This window comes from Corvus hawaiiensis, chromosome 1 (assembly GCF_020740725.1).
Source record: "Corvus hawaiiensis isolate bCorHaw1 chromosome 1, bCorHaw1.pri.cur, whole genome shotgun sequence".
Taxonomy (NCBI): Eukaryota; Metazoa; Chordata; class Aves; order Passeriformes; family Corvidae; genus Corvus; species Corvus hawaiiensis.
The window spans coordinates 27,457,231-27,469,839 of record NC_063213.1 but is presented as its reverse complement, the minus strand read 5'-3'; the positions used below and the strand labels follow the sequence as shown (position 1 = coordinate 27,469,839).

The 12,609-nt window shown below is 42.7% G+C and overlaps 1 protein-coding gene across 5 annotated transcripts in view; it reads right to left on the bottom strand.

The window, feature by feature from the left end:
* The window catches only part of HECW1 (HECT, C2 and WW domain containing E3 ubiquitin protein ligase 1), a 264,963-nt gene that overhangs the window by 14,111 nt on the left and 238,243 nt on the right, over positions 1–12,609 (bottom strand). For all 5 annotated transcript variants that reach the window (XM_048297557.1, XM_048297546.1, XM_048297548.1 and 2 more), the window contains 3 exons: positions 6,004–6,102; positions 4,501–4,630; positions 618–764 (listed from right to left, as the gene is read on the bottom strand). In XM_048297557.1, coding sequence (XP_048153514.1) covers positions 618–764; positions 4,501–4,630; positions 6,004–6,102 — 376 coding nt within the window. The remainder of the gene's footprint in view (positions 1–617; positions 765–4,500; positions 4,631–6,003; positions 6,103–12,609) is intronic.

Sequence of the window (12,609 nt, the reverse complement as noted above, 5' to 3'; positions counted from 1 at the left end):
AGAATAGGTGACTATGTGGGTTGGTCAGCAAAGCCACAGGTTTTCAACCAGTCCTTGTAGCAGCTCTGCCAGAAAGATGTTCTCAGATCCAGGTCTTCAGCAAAGGCAAATTGCAAAATCCAGGGAAAACAGTGGAGCAGCATCCAGGAATACCACCAGCAAGATAACAGCTTGGACTGCACCCAAACACTGACTTTACTGGAACGAATCCCTGAAGATACAATGTGTTTCATCAGCTTCTCATCAAAGTGTACAATTCTTCACAATCTTCCTTTCCCAGGGGCCCCTAACCCTAACCCAAAACCACAACATGGTAGAACAAAATTTGCAAATGCCTACTTCTCTTACTGTGTGAATGGAAAGCAGTGTCCTTCTTAACTCTTGATCATAAGTAATGCTTTGTCATATTCAGAAGACACATTTCTTTCCTTTCTCCTTTAGTCCTAAACATGACATATGCAAGGTCTCTGTCTCTAGAGATCCAAGAACTCCAATTCCTTGCTGTTTGTGTGTATTTAGCTATTCTCTAGGGTACCAAGGAAGTACAGTTTAGCCAGGGTGCTACTCTCATTCACATGAGGAAGGGATGACTGTGGAAGCATCACTTTGTTACTCACTTCGTAGAAGCCACGGACCAGGGCCTCTGTTTGCTGAACCACTCCTCTTTCCACTCGCCACTTAACCATTCTCTCAATGTACTCTTTTTTGTTCTTTTCTGTCACTGCTGTATTTGCCCCTCCAGATTTCAACTCTCTTTCAGTCACCTACAGAACAAAGATAAACAGTGGTGTAGCAACGTATGGATCATGTTGTGTTTCAAACACGAGATTATCCAAGCAATAGTACAGGAAACAACAGGATGGAGAGACAATCACAGCATTGGAATAGGCAGACTGCTTTTTGGGAACTGCCAACTGGAAGGGATATCTACTTGTCTCTTAATCAACAAGTGTTACCCTTCCCCAACCGCTAGTAAAAGTGTTTACTCGGAAATGCCAACAGCTAAAGAAAGTATCATAAAATGAATACTCCAAATACACTACCTAAAACAAGACCCGTACAGCTACCTTGCACAGGTAACAAATAGTCACTGAGGGATTCAGAGTTTTGTATCAGCCATCTAAACCTGAGAAGAGTTTGTACTGTAAATAACTTTATTTTAAGCAAGAGCTGCAGCATTTCTTTGCATTTTAATAGTTAATTTAGTTGGCTTGGGTTACTAAGGCTTGAGATTGAGAAGCGATTGAAGGAATCAGTCTGGATCCTACCCAGCAAGCACATACTCCTCCTCCCATGTGACAGAAAATTGTATTTGTCTCGCAATTATTTTCACATTCAATTTAGTGGATTTAAAAAGAAGAATATTTGGATCTCCTCTTCAGTTTTCTGCTGCTATAGCAATAATGTCCACCACCAACAGTAAATGAACTGTATGAATACATATTCGTTACTAGTATTATTTATATTATTATCTATTTATTAGCCCAACAGACAGGACACAGCATAGGCAGTATTTAGGTCACTTTACTTCAGGGACCTATTGCAATATTATGAATTAAGAAATATTGACTGAGTCATCTAATCTGTAGCTTTGTTGAGAAACAGCAAAAACAGGTAAAGCTGGATGGAAGGAGTTAGGAATTCTTAGCTGGTTCAGGTTAAATTCTCAAACATTAATCATTGCATCACCATTATACAAGCAATGCTGCATTGTCCAGAAAGCAAGGTTCTGGCCCAGCTGCCATGCTGTATTCTTCCAGGCTGCAAGGCATTAAGACACATCTGCAAAACCAAAGACTAATTGTTGTCTAGCTTTAAGCATGACCATAAGTCTAGATGTTCAAAGTCTCTTTCAAGACTTCCCACAAACATCTAGGAAACTATTGATTTTTTCAACTTCTCATTATCCATATAAATTCAAATATAGATAACTAATAGTTATCTATAATTGGAGCCTAGCAATTAATAGTAATGTGTCCCTATTTTGGGCCCTCTATCTTAGAGGCATTAACCGCAGCTGTGAGCTACAATTCAGAATCAGGTTTCAGAGTAGCAAGAAGACATTTCAACCAATCTAGCTCATTCCTTTTACCTGATGGGAACAATTGCCAGGGCTCAGAGACAGGCTGTGCCCAGAAAGAGAGCTCAGAGTAAGGCCTGGAAGAACATTTTCTACCGGGTAAAAGCACGAGAAAGTACTTTGGGTCTTGAGCAACTGACAGGTTTCTGTCTTATAAGTGAAATTCTCAAGTTGTCATTGAGTCCCCACCAGTAAAAATGTGTAATGCTCAATTTGACATTTTGTCACTGCTGTTATGGGAGTGCTCCAGGTTCCAATGTGCAAGAAGGCTGGAACTGATCTGGAGTAAATTCTAATTAAGAAAGTACCAGAAAGAGGATTTGGCCTGAAAGCCTTAGAAGTTCAATACACATCAGAGATGAAACAAGAAAGAAAATATGAAAGCAGCAGTGACTGGTCCATAATAAAGTCATTGTGGAAGCAGGACAAAAGGGCTGTAACCATCTACTATACAGCTTCTCAAGGAGTCAGTATATTTCTTGTTTCCTTTACCCAGCCCCTGAAATCCAGCTTCCCAAATATTAGCAGAGCTCGCACTGTGATCTACACTTGCATGTGCACCAAGCAAAGCAATGCTCAGATGGTATTTAAGTGGTCAGATACTCCTGGCATGGAAGAATTTCCAACCAGAATCCATTTGTGAGCATAAAATGTGACAGCAATTTCTTTGTTATTTTGCTCTCAGCACTTAGCAAATTTCAGGAGGGAAATCTTACTTTCACTTAGGACTCTTGGATTCTGACGGTTGTAATTCACAGTGAGAAGCAACTTTTCCCTCCATCATTAGCTCTAGCAAGGTTAGTGTCCAGTACATAGGAAATAATGTACTAGACAACAGCCTCAAAATCTGGCTTTTAGTGTTCTTTTGCTTTCATACAAAAGTATCTACAACAGATTGTGATTTTTTTCTATTCTCTTTGGAGCCAACTCTTATCTTCCACAACAGACTCCTATGTAACTGTTTTTCCTTTGAGGAGAGTATAACAAATAACTAGCGTGCCAAATGTAACTCTCAGATGCATCAGAGCAACTCAGCTCTTGTTCAACTTTGTAGTCTTCCCTTGTAAATACAAATTTTTCTCATCTGCCTTTGTGAATATGTCTGTATGTTTCTGCCTGCCTTTGTGTATTATTTTTATGTAGCCATACCTTCCAGGGAAACTACTGTACTGTCAATTCAATGTCATGCAAGCTCTCAGTTCCAAGTCCATGAAAAACTCCTGCATTTGAGTCTGTGGAAAAACAGTGTTATGGTTCCTACAGGGGTTTCCCACTTCAATTCTTCTGCCTCATCCTTTTCATCTACCCTTAACTCTGCTTATCCTTTGTAACCTTTTGATATATGCAGGCTAAATTCAGTTTTAATATACCCCCTGAAGCCTTGCTTGGTTTCTGTTACTTTCAAGCTCATAGCTGAGCAACCCTTTAACTCACAGGGCTGGAATTCCTCCCCTCAGAAACTAGTCTAACTTTTCCCTAGTTCACAGAACTACCCCAGGTTTGTGCAAACCCCTCCTGGAAACTTCATTGTCAAGTGCTGAGAGCCATTCTCTGTATATTCCACCTGATCTCTCTGCTCCCTTTGACATTGTGTGTCTGTTCCTTACAAGTTATCTCCATCCCCTGTAGTGTTTGGTGAGCTTGGTTCTTCAGCCTCTCTAATTTTCAGTATCTCCTTGGAGATCCTTAATCATGGTCTGAATATTGCTTTGAATCCCTCCAGGGCTTTCCAGAGACAGTTATAATCCAGAATGATTTGCAACAGCAAAGAGCACCAGGGCTTCAGTTCAACCCAAAGAATCCCACAGGAGACACTTATTCTGGTTTCCAGACTGCACTTAAGCCAGTGTTGTGCTCTACTTAAGGCTATAGTGACCCAGATCAGCCAGGTTACAGAGAATTGTCTGACTAAGGCAGAGCTGAGCTGTAGAAAGCACAATAAATGGATGTATATATCAAGTTGTTAAGTAGGGGCAAGGTAAGTAAGAGACATAGAAACTAACAGGGAGATATTAGACAAAATAATGGTGAGGGTTGCCAAGTCCTACACCACCTGTTGAATGTTTTTTATCCCTCCTAACCCATCCTTTCAGTCACATCAGCTTTAAGTTACATTGCTTGCATTTCCCAAATGCCACATCTGTGTGAACTACACCCTGGAGAGAAGAGCTGCACTCCAGAGAATTCCTCATGCTCATCAGTGTGTGGCTCAATAGGCCTCTAGGGGGGCTGGTATTGTATATTATACACCTTAAGAATAAACATCTGCCTTGGAACAGGTGGCTTGAAAGAAACAGAAGGTAGGAGAAGAAGATGTTATTGAAAGGCTAAAGGATCTGTTCTGACAGAAAGATGTTCATCATGCTCAACTTTGTCAGCTTCAAATTTGCTTTTCAGATGTTTTGCATAGCTGTGCTCACCTGTCCAAACACCTCCTCATTCACTGTGAAGGTTAGATCCAGGATATCTGTGATATTATTATCCTTCATCCACTGCAAGCTCTGATGGAACTCTTCATCCAGGTACTCTAAGTCGCTTAAATCACATGGCCTGATTGTGAGACAAGAAAAAAGGTATGACCCTGTGACTACTGGCAGGATGATTTCCTACTAAGCATGTGAACAAATTTACTGAAGATCCATCATAAAACTGAAGTTCATTTAGTTTTGCTAACATCAAAGCCTGTTTCACAGACCCTCTTGAAGCGGCTCTGTAACTGTTTGCTTTGCATAGCTGGGCTCAAGGCCAAATCTGTTGGCTGCCTGCATTATTTGCAGTCAGAAGACACCCCTGGGACTTGATTTTACGTGGATTTTCTGGATGCCCTGCACGTCACAGCACATGTGCCCCTTCAACCCCACCATGCTGTGCCTGGCTGCTTCCATTACCTATCATCTGCCAGGTGAGCACACAGGACTGAGACAGGACTGGCAGACCAGGCAGCCTAAATTTCTGCTAATAAGGAGCCATTCTTGTCTGCTGAAAGGACAAGTGAATATTATGAGCAACCTGGTTTCAAATTCCCTAAAGGGGCAATAAGGATGCAGGGAGAATCCTAGGTTTCAGCCTATTTTCAGACTAGGTCAGGTACAATAGAGATATAAGTGTTTGTGCCCCAGCAATAATCATAGTTTAAAAAAACTAACATGATAAAGAATTTAAAGGACTGTTAAGACAGGTATCTTTGCTTATTTGGAATCATCTTAATTGATAAACTATTTCAGCTAAGCTTTATTCTGCTCTTTAGCATTTAATTGCAGTCTTGAGTTAATACTAACGGCTTTTTTTATTGTTGCAAATTTTATGTACCTTGTCTTACTTCAGTCTATTAATTAAAAAGAGACTGATTGTCAATCCAAATTACTGTTATAAACGTCAAACTGAAAGTAATGCATTATTGGTAGCTTACGCTTACTAAAATAAAAGACAGGAGAAGACCAAAAAAACCATTCATTGGTTATATCTACATTAACATTATTAATTAACCCAAGTTGTGTTTTAGAATGAAAACCTACTCCACCAGTGAGGCATGACAAATTATGTACTTTTTGCTTGATATAACCTCCCCCCTTCTTTTGTTACTATTTTTCATTCCATCAAAGATGTTTTTCAGTCTTCCACTAGGTTGAATCTTCATAACTCTTCATCAGTAGCAAACTCTTGAATTGTGTGTCAGTACTTTCTAATGTGTGTTTCTAAATGTCATACTTACATATTTTTGTCAACATAGTATTTATGAATGGTAAATTCTTGGAGAAAGCAAAGAAAAATTAAAATGTGTTCATTTTCTATCGCAGACAAACTAACCAACAGCAGAAAGAACTTGAAGGTCAATGTACTCAAAGCAACTCCCTGAGGGCCTGTGTCTCTGCAGGACTCACTGTGGGATCACAGTTTCTGCACAGTTGCATGGTTATACTCACAGCCTTAGTAGTGCTTTGTAGAACGGCCTTGTGAAGAAAGCATCAAGAAGGTACTGATGAATGAGAGCAAGGCCAAGAATACGACCGCTGAACCTGAACCTGTGAAATAAAATGCAGAGTAAATGAAGTGTAACTCAAGACTTCCAGCATAGAAACTTACACAGGTAGCAACTGGGGCTTGTTTGTTTGTTTCTAAATTAGTTTTCTGTTATAAACATATATTATAGTATTGGCTTCTCGCAAAGTATTAAAGTAGATATTATATAATGTTAGAAATGCTTTTTGCTGTGTGGATGTAGTTTTCTCTCGTTTTAGCAAGAATGTTAGCAAGTGTGAGCAAGTAAGATAACCTCCAAGCGAGCAGAGGATGAGGCCCAAGGAGCTGCTAATCAACACTTTGTCCAGAGAACAAAAGGGCCCAAAGGCTACTCCGCCCGGAGAACGGGCGGCCGGGAGGGTCCGAGAGCAGCTATCACCGCTCTGCCCGGGGGGCAAAGAGGCCCAAAGCTGCAATCAGCCCTGACTGTCTGGAGAATTAAGAGATCCACCCCACCATCAACTCATACCTAGCGGGCCCAACCCCAAGAATCAAAAGAAATAAAACCACAAGGCCGAAGACTACGCATGCTCTAAAAAGGCGGACCCAAGGAGTGGCCATGCAGATCAATTCCTGGAAAAGTTTTAATATGAATAGAGAACAGACAGTAAAAATGGTATAAAAAGGACTCACCTCGAGCATCAGGCATGCTTTTGGCAGAGTGCCAAGGCACCCGGCCGTTATCCCTTTGATTTATTTTTTGTCTCTTATTGTCTTTGTATTAAACTCTTTAAATTCTAACAAGAGAGTGAACCTCGTTTTTCACATTTTCCACATTTATTCCCTGTTTTTTTTTTTTCTGAGCAGATACTTAATGCCACTCCTCCCATATCTGATCAATAATGGATCTCCTCAATCCAATCCACCTCCTACTGTACCCATACTTGCAGCTGGCATGTTACATGCTCTCCTGTGCCAAACCAATGAACACTCGCCTTCTGTGATCTCTTGTTCAATGTTCTGACACAGACTGACTACATGCAACACAGTATTTGGCCAGGGAAATACTGTAATACTGCACCTCAGCAGAACAAATGCTATCTCATAAGAGCTGCAAAGGATATTTGGAGACTCAGTATATCCAGTTTCTGACTAGCTACAACCCTGTCCGAGGTGAGGCTTTAAAGTACTTTAATAGCGTAGTGAGTTGACTTGACAGGAGAAAACTGAAGTTCAAATAAGCTAACTGTTGTGACCAAGGACACATTAAAATCAGCATCTAGAGCTCAGGCACACTGTTCCCAGAGCACTTTCTAAATTCTGCTGCTCAGCTGTTTTCAGTATTTACACACTCCTGTGTTTGTTTCTGTGGTGATGCGATACCTTTATTGTATTTTTATATAAGTTTTCTGTACCCCAATGGTTCATCCCTACCTTCCCCACTCCTATTCCCAGTTGGTTTGCCCCAGACCCAAGCCGCTCCCCCGGTGCTCCCTACATGGTTGTTCTCCTCCCCTTGTTCTAGTTCTTTCCCTATCAATCACCCAAACCCCTCCTGTTGTTCCCGAAGGTCCAGTGTCCATCATCTGAAACCTCCCAGTTTAACCTAATATGGTCCCCATCAATCCCCCGAGACCCTACCCCTCTAGATACCGCCCCCTTTGGCAATCCCCTAAACCTCGATGCCCCATTGGGGCATGTGATCCCTTTCCCTCCTCCCCTTGGGGCTATTGGCCCAAGGAAATGTCTATCCTCGTCCATATCCCTCCCTTAGAGATTTCTATTGGTCCCCAGTTAAGCCATCCCCATTGTAACACCTCCCTTTATAAGAGGTTCCCTGGAGCTGTTTGGGGCTTGTCTCCTGGGGGTTCCCTCCAATAAACTTGGATTATCCTGTGTGGCAAGCCTCCTTGCTGCTTTTTATCCTCTCCCTCGTCGGGACTGCTGACAGCCACTGTGCCTGGAGCTTCAGCTCCCCTGGGCAGAGCTGAACTCCTGAGGAGCAGCTTTAAAGCCGAGAGCCTCCAGCTGCTCCCCATGCCTGTCGCACACCGCAGGGGTTAGCCTGGGCAGTGGTCAGTGGCGGTCATTGTGACACGTTTCTAAGAACAACAACCCCCAGCCTCACTACAAGTACATTCAAATAGTGCCCTGCCCATTAAAATCTAGGACTTGCGATGATAAACTCTTAAATTTTTCTTCCTATGATTTCTCCTATGACTTATTCTATATTTTTCCATCAAACCTGCTTTTAAATCAATCATCTCAGACAGAAAAACACAAAACTGGTGTGAGTCCAGGTGAGTTTGATTTTTATAAAAACCCCCAACACCCAATCAGAACTTGCTTATTTGTAAAAACGGAAAAAAAAATCCAGCACCCGAAATGTGAGCACTCCAAGTCTGAACTGACTGATAACGCAGAAAAGTTTTATTGAACGAAAGATGAGAAACATACCAAAAAGTGCAGAAACCATTCCTTCCACTTAACAGGAACCAGTGCAAAGACCTCTCCTGCACATGAATGACACGAGTCTGATTGTAATAAAGGTGGCAAAGAATATCTGTTCAGTCAACTTTATGCTCATGGGACAGAACAAGTGCTTAGCATGTCAAATGGGGCACAAAATAGCCTGTTGTGGGCCCAATTAGCATTTACATCACCACAGGAGCTGCCTCCAGGTCCCCTGAATCTGAGAAAGGTACTTACGATATGCAGCTGACTGGCCACAGAAGAGTGATTATATTACCCCTTACAGCTGTTTCCACAGTAGCAACAAAAGGCAGCTGTTTGGTCTAGTTAGGGCCTGCTTCACTTCACTTGCGCTCCAGTGCAAGGCTTCCAGCAAAAAGCAAGGAAAGAGGGGGGAGCTGATACAATGAAAGCACAGTGGAAGCCAGACAGCTCAAATCCCAGAAATGCTGAACCTGTAATCCATCAGTTTTATAGCACCTTCAGGATCCATAATCAAGTCTGTTTGTCCTAAATAATGCATGTCGGCTTTTTTGGTTTTGTTCTTCACCCCCATCCATCCCCGTATGTTTTGCAAGTGAGCACTGAATGAAAATGCTGGGGGTGCTCCTCACCACAGTGCTCACCCCACAGCTACTCAAATGTGAGGAACTGGGCAGGCAGGAGCCACCTGGAATAAAGCTGAAAGTGAACCGCCAAGAAAGATTTGGGAACACTGCTTAACCTAAGAAACTGCTTGAATGTGTGAAAAGCGTCCGTTTTCTCCTTGCTGCTTGTATCACTTCTGCCTGGCTTTGAGGGCATTCCTGCTAAGCTGACATGAAAGGGTCATGCAACTACACCAAGGTGTTTACAGCTACAGGCACACGTCACAGGGGCTGTTAATGGAGAGCTTATTTTGAATCAGTGCCTTGTGGCAGAACTGTATCAAACCATCCCAAACCATGGACAGCATTTCTGCGTGAAAGGTCCAAGCCTGACATGTCAGCCTAAGAACATGTGGGCAGAACTCTGGGCTGTGTGGTTCATCAGACTGGCTTCACACTTGCATCCCTCAGGGACACACCAGAGCTGGCTTGAACTGGGAGTCTGACTATGGTTCCACAGTTCCAGCCCTTGCAGTGGCACTCAGTTCCTAATCCCACCTTTCCCTTTTACCCTATGTCCTGTTACCCCCAGTGTATTCCCAATGCGTTTTTTCATCCATGGTTTCCCTCACAAAACCATGCTTTTGCCAATTGTTTCCCCAAAAATCCCTTTCCAATGCCGAGTGGGGGATGAAAAGGGGGAGGGAAGAAGTTAAACCCTCTCCTGCCTCAGTTTCCCCACAAAGCATGCTCAGAGTTCTGTCTCCCTTCTGTCAGCTCTAAGATGTTCCACAGAATCTGTTTGGACATTTAAAGACTCAGGAGGGGGGCTTGTTTTGTTTTGAAACTGTTCTTGTTATGTTTATCCAGTTGTTTTCATTCTCCTTTTATTAAAATAAAACGGGTGAGGTGTTGGGGTCCCTCCCCTGCCATGGAGCCCTGGGAGAGGGGCCCTGAGGGCACAGACACGGGGCTTCCCTGCCCCTGCTCAGCCTCGTTCCCATTGGTTGGTTTGTGTTCCCTGCGCGGGCAGAAGGACCCTTGGTCCCGTGACTGGAACAGTTCCTCGGCAGAGCTCCGGCCATGCGGCTGGAGAAATAAACATCTCTGAAACCATCAAGAATCTGTCTGTCCATATATATTTCCTTTCCACGGGACTCCTGGTTTGATATATGTATGTTGCAGTATCCCCACTGCAACACTCAGTAGCAAAAGTCCAGTACTCACTGACTGGGATAAGTGAGATGAAATAATTAACAAAACATTGCCACTGCTGGTGCCTGTCAATACAATATGCTGCAGACCGTATTCTCTGGCAGCTCCGTATCACCCCAGAAGACACAGTGCTGTGTGGCCAAAGCATGTGAGCTCTCCAGCCCACAGACCCTTCTGCCCCTGCACAGAGCTTTGGTATCTCTGCAGAGACTCGCTATACTTGACTCTCTTCTGAGGAGTGGTGTAGGAGAAGGTTCTCCTACTGGACAGGGCCTGGGACCAGAGACGACACTCCTCTGGTCCAGCACTGAAAAACAAGGGCCATGGTAAGCCAATGCATACCTATCAACAGGAGGTATTTGCTGCCATTCTCAGATAACAAATATACAATTTATCTGTGTGCGGGTCCATAGAGTTCATCAAGCTGCCACTACACTCAGACAAGCACAGCAGTCCCACTTAAAATATATCAAAACTTACAAAAAGGCGAGAAGAAACAAATTGCCCTCCTTAGAAAAGCCAGTTAAAACAAAGCCAGACTCTTGTGTTTATTTCTTCCTGAAGGATTTAGAGCACGGGTGAGATTTAGAGGTGGGTAAGACAGTCCTTTCAGAACAAAACAAGTTTTCTTGACAGAATAAGCAGCACAAAGGTAAATCCTACCTGGAGGGCACATACCTTCCTTAAGCCTGAATTACACTTATCTTTCCAAGGAAGTGTAAAATGCTTGATTGGTTTCTTTCTAGCAGAAAAGCTAGTTTGGGAGAGGTGGGGAATGCAGGGCCTTGCTCTGGCCTTTTCTTTCAACACCCTTCCCTTTTGGAGACAATGATTGAGTCTGAGTAATGTGCTCCGGCAGAGAGGGGAAATGCAGGAGGGAGTTAATGAACAGGAAATGGTGGAACGAGAGACAGAATTAATGAGCAGTGGAGCTGCTCTGGTTTGACTGCCTATTGACACCGTTTGTCCACTCAAAAAGGACATTGTGTGCACCTGCTTTCTGGCTTTTAACAGCACTACTCTTTGACCCATTTGCAGGAATTTCCACTGTACCCAGCTAATTCCTTTTCCTTCTGGAGGCTTCAGGTACCCCTGAAACAGCCACAACAGCCTGTTGCAAAATACCAGGCTCATTCCCCTCAGTGGGACTCTCTGCATACTTAACTGCACATCTGTGTACTCAGAGACAAATCCATATGCTGTAGTAGCAACTAGGCAAGAAATTTTCCTCTGACTGTAGCTGAGTCACAGGAGATTTAATTTACTCTGGTCCTTATCATACAGCACCAGAGCAAGGCCGGACCCACAATGACCCTTTGGTAAAGGGCTCTCCCCATACTGGTTCAATGAATGGAGTGCTACTTTATATGACAGTTTTTCCTTGGATTCAGATGGATAATGATGTACTGTGAAAAGATTGTAATCTGTGTGTACAGAGGAAGAACCGCCTTTATCATTCTATTGGGAATGCTTTGGGAACGATGCCTTGTGGGCTAAACTGGCTATGGTATAAGAAACTTCAAATCCTAAATAGAGGAAACACCTGATGAGATTAAAAAGATTGAAAATCCTGCAAACCTTATCTCACTCAAACACATCAGCTGCATTTAAGTGTGCCCTTCTTGATGCAGTAGCTTGTGAAATAATATTTAAAGTAGGGCTCAAGAGACATAAATATAGCATGGTTCATATCAAATTTGAAAATATAACCTTCCTTTCACAAGACTTGCTTTCATCTGTAAGGGAAATTTCTGTTGCACCGGTTTTAAAGCTCTTGACTTTTTAATCATGCAGATGAACTTTTTGCCACCTGAAAGACAAGTTGAACAAATGAGGCTACACTGTGGTCCAGGGTTTCTGTCCTTGGCAGCTCTTCTGAGGGCAAACAATATTTGTCAGGTGGATGCTGCTAGAGAACCTATTAGTCCTTTCACAGTGGGAGAGACTGGATCTAATCTCGATCGTTACTAGATAGCAGGGAATCTGACAAGAGGAAAATATTTAGAAAGGCACAATCATGGGAAAAACTTCACTTTGAACATGCATCTTAAAACAGAGAATTCAGTCATGAAACACAGATTTGTAGGAAACCAGACATCATGGATTCAAGAGGTTGTGGTACAGCTTGTTTTAAAGGACAATTAAAACTGCCATTGTTATGAAGACACTGGTGAACAACCTGAAGGCCAGAAACTGCTGATTAAAGGAACTAAAAATCAATTCTTATAACCTAAAATTTCGTGATTTGCAACCTTTTGATATGAGGGGGGGACATAACGTGGAGGAAAATGTACT